The sequence below is a fragment of the Lucilia sericata genome, unplaced genomic scaffold (genome assembly GCF_015586225.1).
Source record: "Lucilia sericata isolate MDLA Ls3-8-SP2 unplaced genomic scaffold, ASM1558622v1 Contig000362F_arrow, whole genome shotgun sequence".
Classification (NCBI taxonomy): Eukaryota; Metazoa; Arthropoda; class Insecta; order Diptera; family Calliphoridae; genus Lucilia; species Lucilia sericata.
In genome coordinates this window covers 324,096-339,439 of record NW_023994381.1, presented here as the reverse complement: position 1 = coordinate 339,439, position 15,344 = coordinate 324,096, and the positions used below count along the sequence as shown (strand labels likewise).

Here is a 15,344-nt window from a genome sequence, read left to right as displayed (position 1 = left end):
CCGATCTCAAAAGCAATAATTACGGCGAATTCATTTAATAAAAATATTTTGTGAAATTTTTATATGACTTTTGCGTTAAACGTCATGGAGATAACACGTTTTGAGAACAGAGAAAAGATAAACAGAAATTTGTAATAACTAATTACCTTGATTTTGAGGTTAGAAAATTATACTTTAATTGTTTGTTATAAGAAATATCATTTTTGTGAGTATTATTTAAAATAGTTTGACATGGTCTGGCCAACGGACCGAATTTTTGGCAGTGATGATAATACGGTACATGCTGCTCGTGCGCGATTTTACTCGCATGATGCACCAAGTTACACGGTAAGAATCCAATCCAGGAAGAATGAACCTCTTCCGGTGGTAACGCTTGGGCAAGAAATTTATAAGAAGTACCCAAATGTTGATATATTTTATGAGTCGAAGAAGAAAGTAAGAATTACTTCTCATGATAAAAGCACAATAAACTCTATAGCTTTGGACACATATTTTAATGAGAAATTTTTAACATTTATACCCTCAGAACTCTGCGAAGTTAAGGGTGTCTCATTCCTGTCGAATACCCTGAACAGGAGATCTATGAATTTGGAACCGCGAAGAATATGGCTAAATTTGGACCCCTGCCAATTGGATGCAAGGTCGCTGAGGTCTATCTTTTTCACGGAGGCTAATGCTACGAATGGTCGTATTGATATCGCCTCTGTGCGCATTTGCTTTTCTGGTAATGTGTTACCCTCACATATCAGCATCGGCGGTGTTAACTATCCAGTGGAGCCCTACAGGGAATCCGTCCTGCAATGCAGAAAATGTTGGCGCTTCGGCCACTCATTGCGCGCTTGTTCGAGACACAATAATGTTTGTGGTACTTGTGCTTCGGACCATGATGGTTCGGAATGTGAACTCCAGAGGAAATGTGTCAATTGTGGTGGAGACCATGAATCGTATTCGAGAAAATGTCCTACATATATTAAACTTTTGAACTTGAAGATAGAAAAAGCAAAAGCGATGAAACCAAAAGCCCTGTCATTTAATACACCAACTTACTCTCACCCACCTACATATATTACAAATCACATCACCTCTTTTCCAACCCAACAAACACCAGTTTTTAACATTGAAAATTTTCCAAGTCTACCAGTACGCACCTCAAAAATACAACATACAGAGAGCGCATCTCCAAAACGTATCAGTATTGAGGAACCACCTGTATTGCCATCCCCTAGGATCGCTGTTGCGAGGAAATCCATAAGGCATCCTTTTCGTGAACGGAGGTCAACTGTCGGGAATCTGTGGTGTATTCTAAAATTCGTGAGACTTTTGTGAAGGGCACCAATGGCGTTGGTGGTGATATGAAGGTTATAAGACCTTTTTAACCTCTATTATGGAGAAGATAGAGAAAAATGCATCGGCTAATGATTCCGAATTTATTTCATCCTTCTGCCAATCTATTTTGGAAACTTTAATTCATGAAGATAATTCAACATAACTCCACTAGTATCCGCAATAAAAGACACCAATTTCAACAATATTTCCATACCAACAGAGTATCTGTAGCATGTCTCTCGGAAACGTTTTTGGACTCTAACGATAATTTCCATATTCATAACTTTCACACAATTCGCTCTGATCGTGTCGGCAATACTCGTGGGGGTGGAGTTGCCATTGTGATACATAAGGATATTACTTTTAAAAAATTGAATTTACAACATACACCTGGTCCTATAGAAGTATGCGGTTGCGAGATAACAACAACAAGTGGTATATATATTTAGTATATATATCTCACCAAATTATGCAAATTGTGATCAGATAGTCAATCAACTGGAAACATTACTACATTTTACTAGGTCCTCTGCTGTGATGTTTTGTGTTTTGTTTTAAATTCTTATGGCAAATTGAAAAGTGTTGCCACACAATATTGTGCTAATATTAAAATAGTGAAAACTACTATAAATGTCCATTTTCTGAGGAAAAAAAACTTATATAGAGACAGGTTTCTATGTAACAGACTATTATACAAAGATTTTTCAATATAATAAACCTTATAAGGTCAATTTCTAAAGAAAAAGTTAAATTGAGCCGACAATTTAGCCGCCGCCGCCGACCCAAAATGGTTGCGCCGCCGCCGCCGATCATTTCCCATCGGCTTGTATCTCTGCTGGAGATTATACTTACCTTGGGAGAACACCTTCCTGTATTGACCTGACCATTGCTACGCCTTCTCTTGCCTTGGATTCTTTGTGGCAGGTCTCAAGAGAATCTCTTGGTAGTGTACACTGTATATTGGAAATATTGCTATTTGCCTCACCTAGGGACACTGTTGTTCCCTCCATGGTTTCACCAAGAAGAATAGATAAAAGTAAGCTTAATGATAAATTAAATAACCTTTTACATTCACCAAGTTTCACATCGAATAATTCCAACTTCTTTGATAAGCTAAGTGATACATTTATCGACACTTTTGGTACAATGCCGAAAAATGGAAATAAATCGAATCCTAATCCCTGGTGGAATACTGAATGTAATAAAGTAAGTGCTGATCTCCGAAGGGCGATTGCCTCTTGTAGTACCAATCCAACCATGGAGAACTTTACTAAATTAACGTCTGTCAGGAAGTCATATAAATATGTCATCCGTAGGGAGAAAAGAAAAGGCTGGAAGCAGTTTTGTTCTAATATAGACAGTAATATTACAATCTCTGAACTTTGGGGGACAGTCCGATGCTTTAGGGGTAACTTTATGGATGGCATCGCTGCTTTTAATGAATGTTGCGAGGAATTCTGTGATAAACTAACCGGTCCATGTGGTCCTTCTAATGATCCGGATAGGATATTATTTCCAATTGTTGACGATACAGATCATATGTTATTGAAGAACATTACATACTCTGAACTCAATAATGCCATAACGATTTCTAGGGACACGGCTCCAGGTCATGGTGGTATTAGGAACGGTCACCTTAAGTTACTCAGTTCCGATATCAAGATTCGGATTCTTGATGAATTCAATTCGATCTTACGGTCTGCTACGATTCCGGATTGCTGGTCATCTTACAAGATTATACCTCTGAGGAAGAAGAATGGTCTTCGGTTGCCTCATCCTACAGATCGATTGCGATGGCACCTACCCTGAGGAAGATATTTGAACGTATTCTATGTTGGCGTCTTGAGTGGTTTTTGGAGTCAAATAATTATATAAGCCCTTTTCAGTCGGGATTTCGACGTTCGAAATCTACAACCGATAATGTAATTGCCCTCTGGTCTGCAGTGAATCTGGCGTTTCTTCAGAAAAAGTCAGTATGCTCAATTTTCTGGACATCAAAGGAGCTTTCGACAATGTGAACATTGAAGTCCTTTGCCTGCTGCTTCAGGAGCTGAATGTCCCCAATGAATTTTGTAACATAATTTATTGACTATTTCGTCAGAAGATTTTAAAAGTTATAAATGACTTCACTGTTACAGAACGCAGATCTTTTACTGGCGTCCCACAGGGATGCGTTTTGAGCCCCATATGCTTTAATGTTTATATCAATAAGGTTTTTTCTGATTTACCTAACGAAGTACAAGTACTTGGATATGCGGATGATATTGTGCTATTTATGGCGGATCATGATGCATTCGCAGCGAGGAACAAGATTCAGTCTGCGGTTTAACAACTTGAAAACTGTCTAGGGAGACTCCATCTTGACATATCTGTAAATAAGACAAAGGCGATTATGTTCAGCAGATCGAGAACAGCGCATTTAGTACCACCCCTTAATATTAATGATGGTTGCATTGAATACGTGGATACCTTTAATTTTCTGGGATTTATGTTTCATAAAAAATTGTCTCTAAAAAGCCACATCAGTTATATATCAAGCAGATGCTTTAAATTTGTTAATATCTTGCGCTCACTATGTGGCGTGTCATTTCACCTATATTACTTGATTGCACTGATGCCGAACTCCTCAAGATAAAAAGAATACAATGGAAATGTCTTCGTATCGCTTTGGGTGCTATGACGTCCACACACACTCTTTGCCTGAAACAGCTGGCTAACGTAATGCCTATATCTGAACGTCTCGAGTATCTAACTAATAAATTGATGGGAAAAGTGGTCTCGAACGAGAGCCATCCTGCCCGTAAGTTTATTCTTGAGTTACTGAACTACCAACATAAGACTAAATTTATTAACTATTTCAATATAAAATACTCAAATTTTAACATCGTAAAATTATCGTCTCATCCCAGCTTTCTACATTCATACGAATCGTTACATTTTAAGGTATTGGTGAAACACCTACCAGTCTCAAAGAAATCAACAACGCCTTTGGAAGTATGTTCAATTTTCTCTAAATACATACGTTCAAAATGGAAAAACTTCAGCCTTGTCTATACCGATGGCTCTAAATCCAACTCTGCTGTTGGTAGCGGTATCTGGTTCCCCGACTTGGATATCGAAGGTTATTTTCCACTCCACCCCCAATCATCAATTTACACTGCAGAAGCCCTCGCTGTTATCGAAGCCCTTAAGCTGATCAGCTGTCAGGACCAGGGACGTTTTCTGATCCTATCCGACAATAAACCGGTTCTTACAGCTTTAGAATCACCTCCATCAAGTCGTACCCACCCTTACATCTATGATATCAGAGAACTACTATATTCACTCAGGATACGCAATACTGTGGTTCATTTTTTGTGGATCCCCAGTCACATGGGAATTGATGGCAACGAACAAGCAGATAAAATCGCATCTTCTCACACTTACAATGATAACACAAATGCTGTTTTTCATATGGACTTGGGAGCATCCGATCGTTCGACTGCCATATGTAATTGGCAAACTCGATGGGACAACTCTGATCATGGTCGCCATTTGTACAACATTGCCCCACTAGTGAACAAGGAGCCATGGTTTAGGGCTAGTGGATTCTCACGACACAAAATCACCTTAATCAATAGATTGAAAATCAACCACACAACTTGTAAAGATCGCGTTTATAAAATCAATATCACAAATGATAATATATGTACTTGTGGAAGCGTACAGACAACAAATCACTTGTTGCTACACTGCCCTGAGGGTGATGTCTCATCGCGTCAAGGTCTTGTCAGCTATTTGAATAACCTCAACATTCCTAACTTTAATATTAAAAATTTATTGAAACTCAATGATCTCAAAATTTTCTCATTACTATATAAGTTTTTTAAGTTATCAAATTTTAAAATTTAAGTTTAACACAAAGTCCTCTTTTTGTATTTATGAACATGTCTGTGATACGTTAATTTGTATTGTCTTATTTATGTTTTATGTATATTACATATTGTTTGTGCTGGTCGCAAATTCGCATTAGTATTGTCTTTTGTTAATTTGCTTAAGCAAATTAATAGCAAAGTCGTTTATAAAAAAAAAACGGAAAAATAAATGTATATATGTATGTTTTTTGTATTAACATACTGTTTTGTCTATGACTGTGATATTTTACTTATTATAATACTAACATTGTTTCAAAATTGAAACTGTCGTTTTTGGATTGGATCAAATTCCGCATTAAAGAACCTAGCGTTTACGGCGGGTTTTTATAATCATCTGGCATTGTTTTTTGCCTATTTGACGTTTTGTGTAAACGTCAATCTCGAAGAAGAAGAAGAAATTTTTATAATTTATAAAAAATACACATAAAAATTTTAAAATTTGTGAAGATAATATACCCTGAGTGGAATAATGTTTGTTCCAAATGAAAAATTCTACTCCGGCAAATTAATTTTACGATACTTAAATTTGTGCCCAAAATTATGTTAAATTAATATTTTTGTGAAAAATAAACATAAAAATGTACGAATAAATGGAAATAATAAATAAATGGAAAGTTCTTCTCGGCGAAGTAATTTTTAAGATTTACACGATGTAGTGTAAATTACCCCCCGGACGGTTAAATACTTCATATGGTTTTGTTATAAAAAGCGTTACGGAACAGAATTTTGTTAGTTAATCATATTATATACACAGTGTAAATATAAATAATTTTATAAATTTTTTTTAGTTCTCAAAATTTGACCATAACTCCCTGTCTATATTAGACAAATATTTATTATGCTAAACGTCAAATTGTTATCAGGATAAAAAAGCAGGTACAGACGGCATTTATTAACGTTATAACGTCGTTATGACAATGTTGTCTTGATAATAAACATCATTTTGTTGGAAAATTTGCTTAGAATTTTGTTTTTGTGCAATTAAAATTGATTTTTAGCATAAGTTTTAGTGAAATTAGTGTTTATTTACAAAATTTGCATTTAATTTTAATTGTTTTTATAAAATATAGCATTATTTCAATAAAATTATCTGTGAGTTGTCGTGATAAAATCAACATTTTGTTACCACTATGTATTAACATAAACAAAAAACTGAAAATTTTTCTGCCGACGTTTTGTCAAGTGCTGTGATAAATATTTGTCAAATATAGACAGGGGGTAACGTAGAAGATAGCTGCCGCCGGTCGGTTAAATATAGGGTTGGTTGGTTGGTTGGTTGGTTGGTTGGTCGGGGTGACGACAAACTCGACCCCAAAGCCCCGCAGAGCACGGACGGAGGAAATCAAGATGACCCCGCCGACACTGACGAAATGAAGAACTCCCAAACAAGCTCAGCCGTGCTTGGCGACCTCTTCACTAGTCAGTGCTAAGTGGAGGACGACGACGATCCCCTGAATGAAACAGAGGACGTCGACGTAACCGTCATCTACGACCCAGACCATGGTGAATGTGATCCAAGTGAACCTTCACCACTCTAAAGCAGCTTCGGCTGCATTACTCCTCCGCCTTGGAGATCAAGGCGAGGATTTAGTATTGATCCAAGAGCCGTGGACCCATAACGGCAATATCCTTGGACTCAATGCAACAGGCTACAAACTTTTGTATGCAAAAAGCACAGGTAAAATTAGATCTTGCATATTGGCCAAAAACCCCTTAAATATCTTCATTTTATCTGATTACAGTGATGAAGATACAGTAACTGCAGCATGGGAGACAGAGGAATCCACTCTGTGGATCCTCTCCTGCTATATGGCTCACGATCAGAATGACCCTCCTCCCAGCAATACGGTCACCCGGGCAATTCGTGCAGCAAACTCAACCCGCACTCCTGTCATCTTGGGCGCAGACGCAAATGCCCACCACACGATCTGGGGTAGCAGCAACATCAACACACGTGGTGAGTACATTCTAGACTTCATACTTAACCATAATTTAGTTGTAGTAAACATAGGCTCAGAACCTACCTTCGTAGTTGCAAATCGACAGGAGGTACTGGATATAACGCTTGTAAGTGCAAGCCATTCTCATTTAGTCCGCAATTGGAAAGTTTCGGATGAATGTTCTTTTTCAGATCATCGCTATCTCGAATTCTCATTAGAGTTAACTAAGGAGAGGAATCTACCCTTTCTAAATAGAAGGAAAACAAACTGGACCGAACAAAGCCGGATCCTAAACTGTCTCCTTCAGCAGATCACGGTTATACATAACACAGTAGATATAGAAAATGCGGTAAATAAACTTACCCGCTCTTTCCAGGAAGCAACTAAGGTCACTTGCAAACCCTCCATACCAAGGAAGAAAGGAAAACCACCCTGGTGGTCCCCCGAAATAGCGAAGACCCGCAAAGAATGCCGCAAATTATTCAATCAGGCCAAAAGATCAGGAGAATGGTCTTTATACATGTCCTCCTTGAATAGGTTCAAAAATCAGGTTAGGAACGCCAAAAGCAGGTCTTGGAAGAATTTCTGCAGTAATGTTGAAAACTCCTCTGAGACCAGTCGCCTGCGCAAAATCCTAACAAAATCACAGACCGTTCAGAGCTTCATTCAGAAGCCTGACGGTAGTTGGACAACGAGCGTACATGAATCATTAACAGAATTGATGAACACTCACTTCCCTGGTAACTTGCCTCTGGATAACTCAACGGCAAGATCAGGCACTTTTCATCAGCACCCCACCGGCTTTCAGTTCGACGAGGATGCTATTAAATGGGCAATTAACACTTTTGACCCATATAAATCCCCAGGCCCGGATGGTATCATACCTGCTGATCTACAACACAACATAGATCTAGTCACACCCTGGCTACGAACCATATTTCAAGCCTGCCTCACCTGGTCCTACATACCTGACCAATGGACTAGGTGCAAAGTAACGTTCATTCCTAAAAGTGGGAAAGTCACACACACCAAAGCGAAGGACTATAGACCGATTAGTCTATCTTCCTTTATGCTTAAAACCTTAGAGAGAATCATTGACGTTCATATCAGAACGTCATTGAATCCGTCTCTCTTATCGCCCTCTCAACACGCATACACCAAAGGCAAATCGGTTGAGACTGCACTGCATTCTTTAGTTGGTCACATAGAGAAATCACTCGAATTTGGAGAGTACACGTTAGTAGCCTTTCTGGACATAGAAGGTGCTTTTAACAATGTAAAACCTGCCACAATTCTATCAGCTCTGAGAACTTCTGGAACAACGGATCATCTGTTCCAATATGGGCACAGCAACGATCCACAGAAAGGTGAACAGAGGCACACCACAAGGAGGCGTTCTCTCTCCATTACTGTGGAATGTCGCCATTAACTGTTTACTCAAGACACTGGATTCCATGAGATACAAAACTGTTGCCTACGCAGATGACGTTGCTGTAGCAGTATCAGGAATCCACTTGAATACATTATCACAGAGGCTGGAAGTTGCACTCAGAATACTAAGTCGATGGAGTATCGATAGTGGTCTAGGTGTGAATCCGAGCAAAACCGAACTTTTACTATTTACTAGGAAGTATAAGATTGACTCTTTTACACTGCCTCGTCTGAACGGAGTTGAATTACCACTTTCGGACAGCGCTAAATATTTAGGGGTTATTCTTGATAGCAAATTATCATGGAAACCCAACATCATAGCAAGGTCTACAAAAGCCATAACGGCAATGCACATTTGCAAAAAGGCGATAGGAGCAAAATGGGGGTTAAAACCCAAATTAGTGAAATGGATCTTTGAAGCGGTCATCAGGCCAATTCTGTTCTATGGAACTACCTTTTGGTGGAAAGCACTAAATATGAACTCAAATTGTAAAATCCTTGACAAGGTTCTAAGGAAAATGTCGATCCTGATAACTGGATCGCTGGGATCAACTTCGACGAAATCCCTATTCGTGCTACTTAATTGGATCCCGACGGACTTGCTGGCCAGTAAAACAGCACTCACGACGGCATTCAGACTGAATGCAATAAACGTATGGTCGTATAAACCATATAGACATGCTAGTATTACCGATAGGATAAGAAATCTACCGGTAAATATTGATTACTGCGTCCCCACGCCCTTCCTCCAGAGAAACTTCAGTTTCATCATCTCGGAAAATATGGGACTGGAGGAAGATCGCTCTCCACGAAGCCTATCCGTATACACAGATGGCTCAAAACGAGGAGAACGAGTAGGGGGCGGTATTTTCATTCCGGAATTTGGAATCAGGATTACTTTTAGAATAGGTAATGACTGTAATCCAATCCAGGCTGAAATATCGGCCATAAAAAGAACGTCAAACTGGCTCTGGTATCATAAGATATCAAACAGAGATATCCTAATCTTTACCGACAGTCAAGCTGCAATTAAGTCCCTGACAGGTGTATACTCTACATCACGACTAGTCCAGGAATGCCGGACATCCTTAAATAGGATGGCGAGACATTCAAACATCGTACTCGTATGGGTACGAGGACACGGGGACTCTACAGGCAATTGTATCGCCGACGAGCTCGCGAAGGCGGGTACGCAATTGCCCGACTCGGACATAGACCATTTCTGCGGTACTCCGATAGGAGTATGCAAAAGACTTATAGATAACATGTTCAATGAACTCTCACAAGCAAGATGGGAAAATGAGCCAACTGCACTCAGACAAAGAAGATATGGCCAAAGCTTGATAAAGAGCGCACGGACCATCTTCTACGATACAGCCGAACCCAACTCAGCATAACTATAGCTGTCATCACTGGTCACTGTAAATTTGGTAACCACGCAATGCGACTTGGATTGCCTTATAATGACTACTGCAGAAGCTGTCAAGATAAGGAAGAAGAGGAATCAATAGAACATCTTCTTTGCCACTGTCCGGCACTGCAGGACATCCGTCTTTGGTATCTGTGACATCGATTTCTGGAGGACACCTCAGAGTTATCAGGGATTAAAATAGATAACCTAAACGCCTTTATCAGCCACTGCGGTTGGTTTGACGACACAAACTCAAATAGCACTGATCAGTAGCTTTTTCGAGTTCGAGACTCTTTTCCGTCTAAGTACTTCAACCTCTCTCTGACTATCTTATCACCGTCTTTCAGTGTCTTTTACTACTATTAATACCCCCTTAATTTCTCTTCACTATCTCTCTTACCATAACTTTCTATGTCCTCTTCCTCTTTTCTTTTAATATATTTACAGGTATCACAAAGGGACCAAAAGGACCCACGTGTGCATCTATTGCAGCCTGAACAACCAACCAACCAAATATAGGGTTTCGTTCACGAAAAAAATGATCAGCTGATTATTTTTTTCTTCACTTGACTGGTACGCACTGATGTCAGAGTTTGTTATTATTTACATTTTTATATTTAAAAATTTCCGTTAAGATAGAGAAAAACTTCGTTAGTAATTTTTATGTAAAAATCTGAAAACACTATGTTAAAAAGACATGGCAACTATAAAGCTACCGACTATTTTTTGAGTAATCATTGTAATATAGTTATGAGTTACCCAAGTACAAGAAGAAGAGATACATGGCAAATGGTATCGTTAAGAGTATTAATCTGGTTGCCGAAAAATCACGAAGGAATAAATTAATTGATTGGAAGCTATACTGAAGTAAATTAATATTTAAAATATACCTTTTGATTTAATATATGTATATAAATTGTATTTTTAGGATTTTTAAAATTCCCTTTTTTGTAATAAAGTGAATTGATTTGAACTTGAGCGCTTCCCTTCTTTTATTTCAACATTTTTTAAAAATCTTCATTTTTCTTACTGCAAAAGGAGACAATTCTGAATAAAAAGAAAGAGTTGCTGAAACAAATGGAGAATGGTAGCGACGACGAGGCTGAGGGTTGGCACAATGAACAGAATAAAAATGTAGGTCCCGATGCTGAAAGTACAAAAGCTACGGAATTTGAAAACCAATACCCGGAGCTAGGTAATAATGCAGGTTTAACCCAAATGAGGAGTATAATCAACACCATGGCGTGTAGGCTAAGTGAGTTAGAGCTGAAAGGTAATGTATCTCAGGAACCGTGTTCTATTTCTCAGTGGTTGCCTGGAGTCGTTCCTGAGGTATCTACGAAAATACACCACAACCCCATATCTACCAAACTTACACGTGAACAGATTGCCTCTAGACAAAGTTTTGCAAGAGACTTGGCAAAATTTAATGGTAACCCAGAGGACTGGCCTCTATTTTTTGCAACGTACCAACAAACAACAGAGATATGTGGATTTAGTGATAGCGAGAATTTGTTACGTCTTAGAAATTCTTTGGAAGGTGATGCATTAAAAGCTGTACGGAATTTGCTATTTCATGCTTCCTGCGTACCGCAAATTATAGAGACCCTAAGAATTAAATTTGGCAGGCCAGAAATAGTCCTTAACATTCTTCTGAAACGTGTAAGAGAGTTGTCGCCTATTAAAGAAAATAAATTAGAGTCCCTGGTTGATTTCGCTTTAGAGGTTCAAAATGTAATCGCCACAATGAAATCAGCTAATTTGAAGGACTATTTAAACAATCCGGAAATTGAACAATAACTGGTTCTTAAACTTCCCGGAATTATTGCAGCCTTTTGGGGAATGCATAAGCTCTCTCTATCTTCGTGTAACCTTGAAAATTTTGGTTCGTGGCTTTTCCAGTTGGCCCAAGGCGCAAACAGTGTTATAGTACCAGAACGTTACGGTGGTAAACCCACTAAACGTGGAAACGTTAATACACATTTTGAGCCTGAGAACGAGACAAATTGTATAGCATGTGGTAACGCATGTGACAACCTACCTTCATGCCAAAGTTTCAAAAACCTTAGTAGGTCGAAGAAATGGGAATTAGTACGCACATACAGGTTGTGTCGAAGATGCCTAACACCCCATTATCTTGCAGAATGCCAATCTACTCAGCTTTGCGGTATAAATGGTTGTCAATATTTACACCATCCCCTTCTCCATAAGAATACACTAGGGATTTGTAATATTGTTAGAAAACCAGAAAATGCGGTACTGTTTCGTATTGTTCCAGTTATATTGTATGGGAACGGTACTCAAATAAAAACATATGCCTTTTTCGATGATGGTTCATCACTTACATTAATGGAAGACAGCTTACTTCGAGATCTAAATTTGAAGGGAACACCTAGTCCCCTATGCTTAAAATGGACAGGTGACACTCATCGATATGAGGAGGAGTCTGAAGTGCTTAATCTAAAAATATCGGGCGACCCTTATAAAAGAGCTCTTGACTTAAACAATGTACATACCGTAAAGAGCCTAGATCTACCAAAGCAAAGCCTTGATGTTGCCGAACTCAAGATGCAATATAGTTATTTGAAAGATATTCCATTATCGTCATATGTTGATGCAGAACCTAAACTTCTAATTGGTTTGAATAACAGTTGGTTGGGTGCAAGCATGAAAATACGCGAACGAAACGTGTGCGAACCAGTTGCTGAAAAAACTCGTCTCGGATGGTCAGTGAAGGGTCCATGTACATTTAAACTTGATACTGTCGGACTCAATGCATTCCACACTTGTACTGATGCTAATGAATGCGAAGAATTGCTACGAACCGTAAAGCGATATATTTTGCTTGATAATATGGATGTAGCCAAAAATAGCCAAAACACCTTATCGGCGGAAGATGTAAAAGGTTTAAATTTGTTAAAAAAGAATATACGAAAGTTGGGTGACCGTTATGAGACAAGATTGCTGTGGAAACAACCGAGAATAGCACCTCCTGATAGTTTTCCCATGGCAAAGAGGAGAGCTTTATGCCTTTCTTCGAAGTTGGCGAAAGATCCACAGTTGTATGCAGCTATGGAAGAGAAAATTTTAGAGTACCTGTGTAAAGGTTATGCTGTTCCACTGCCAAACAAGGCCCGGTCAAAAAACAGTTGGTACTTACCAATTTTTCCTGTCGTTAACCCCAGTAAACCAGCAAAACTACGCTTTGTGTGGGATGCAGCTGCCAAAGTGAATGGAGTTTCGCTCAACTCAATGCTAATGAAGGGTCCAGACTTTACTTCTCCTTTAGTCGACGTCCTAAGAAGATTTCGTCAACACCGTTTTGCTATAAGTGGTGATATTAAAGAGATGTACCATCAGGTAAAAATACACAAAGAAGACCAAAACTATCAGCGTTTTTTATGGTATGAAAAAGGAAAAGCGGAGCCCAACGAATATGCTCTCACAGTTATGACCTTTGGAGCAACTTGCTCGCCAAGCGCTGCCCAATTCGTAAAAACCTTAACGCAGAAGAATTTCGTACTACTTACTCTAGGGCGGTGGAAGCTATCGTTCACAACCACTACGTTGATGATCTACTTGACGGCACAGATACAGAAAAAGATGTTGTACAATTGGCAAAAGATGTCCGTTTCATACACGCTCAGGGAGGTTTCACCATTAGAAATTGGCGATCGAACTCGAAAAATGTTTTACAAGCCTTAAACGCAGAACCAGATGATTTAAACTTAGATGTAGATAAAGCTATGGGACCAGAGAAGGTATTGGGCATGTGGTGGTTGGCCTCCGAAGATTGTTTTTCATTTAGAGTATCTCAAAAATATAAAGATTGCAAACATCTTAAAGGTAGCTGTAAACCAACGAAGAGACAAGTGCTTAGCACAGTGATGAGCATTTTTGACCCTCTCGGGCTAGTTGGTTTTTACGTCATGTATGTCAAAGTAATTTTACAAGAAATTTGGCGTAGTGGCTGTTCTTGGGATGAGGATATTAAAGAGTCAGAACTTACACAACACCGAACAACTAAACATACCGCGATATTACTTTCACGATACAGCTTTGCTAAGAAATGGTATTGAGCTACACACATTTGTTGACGCTTCAGCTGTGTTGTATATTCGGTACGATAGTGGATGTGGAAGTAAGTGCAGTCTTATTGGAAGCAAAACAAAGGTGGCTCCACTTAAATTAATGTCCATTCCTAGATTGGAACTCCAGTCTGCATTGCTAGGAGCTCGATTTGCAAAAAATGTGACTTCATCCCTTAAATTGAAATTCAATCGTCAAGTATTTTGGACAGATTCTAAAACAGTTCTAGCGTGGATACGGTCGGACCACCGCAAATATTCTCAATTTGTCGCCTTCAGGGTAAGTGAAATTCTTGAGCTATCAGAATGAATGGATGTGGGTTCCGTCTACGGACAACGTAGCTGATGAAGCGACAAAGTGGCAGAAAACACCACACTTTTCTCGAGACAGTCGATGGTTTACCGGCCCTGAGTTTCTTCAAAGGCACAATATTTCATGGCACGAGGAAACAAAAGAAGATGGTACATTAGAAGAGTTAAGGCCACAGTATATTGGAATTCACAGAAAGGTATCAAGTTTTACATTTCCTATAAATCCGGAGCGTTTTTCTAAATGGAGTCGATTTGTTGGTGCAACTTCAACTGTACTACAGATAGCTAGAATAATAAAAAACAAGGTTAAAGGGGAAAAAGTTGTGTATTTAAAAACTCAAGCAGATATAGCTGCCGCAGAAATCGTGATCTGGAAATGTACCCAAGCAGAAGTATTTGGAGATGAGTTAACGCTATTGAGTAGAAATCTTCCCATAACGCCATCCAGTAATTTGTATAAACTGTCAGCATACCTAGATAACAGCGGAGTAATTCGATTGGGAAGCAGAGTGCAAATCAGTGGACGCAAGGACCCAATAATACTACCCAAAGAACACTATGTCACTACTCTTCTCGTAGCTTTTCATCATGTTACATATCTTCACAGTAACCACGAAACTGTGATAAATGAGATACGACAGTCTTTTTGGATTCCAAGACTTAGAAGTGTTTTGAAAAAGGTTCGAAAGTCGTGTCAAATGTGTATAATTCAAAATGATAAGCCAAAGCCTCCAAAGATGTCCATTCTGCCGTCGCCCAGAGTGGCTTCATTTTGCCGTCCGTTTACCTATGTAGGCATAGACTATTTTGGTCCCTTATTAGTCATAATACGTCGTAGCTCTGAAAAACGTTATGGGGTGTTGTTTACTTGTCTAACAACTAGGGCCGTACATCTCGAAATAGCATATTCATTATCCACAAC

The 15,344-nt window shown here is 38.9% G+C and overlaps 1 protein-coding gene across 2 annotated transcripts; it reads left to right on the top strand.

Moving 5' to 3' along the window:
• The first annotated feature begins 6,402 nt into the window (after positions 1 to 6,402).
• LOC119604106 lies at positions 6,403 to 11,885 on the top strand. Of its 2 annotated transcripts, XM_037956560.1 has the most exons (4): positions 6,403 to 6,918; positions 6,983 to 7,197; positions 10,470 to 10,889; positions 10,951 to 11,885. In XM_037956560.1, exon 4 carries the CDS (start codon positions 11,100 to 11,102, stop codon positions 11,820 to 11,822), a length of 723 nt encoding a protein of 240 aa, XP_037812488.1. In that variant the 5' UTR covers positions 6,403 to 6,918; positions 6,983 to 7,197; positions 10,470 to 10,889; positions 10,951 to 11,099; the 3' UTR covers positions 11,823 to 11,885. The 2 variants fall into 2 exon arrangements, with proteins under 2 accessions (XP_037812488.1, XP_037812489.1); XM_037956561.1 differs by lacking the exon at positions 10,951 to 11,885 and having other exon boundaries at positions 10,470 to 10,912.
• Positions 11,886 to 15,344: the final 3,459 nt, after the last annotated feature.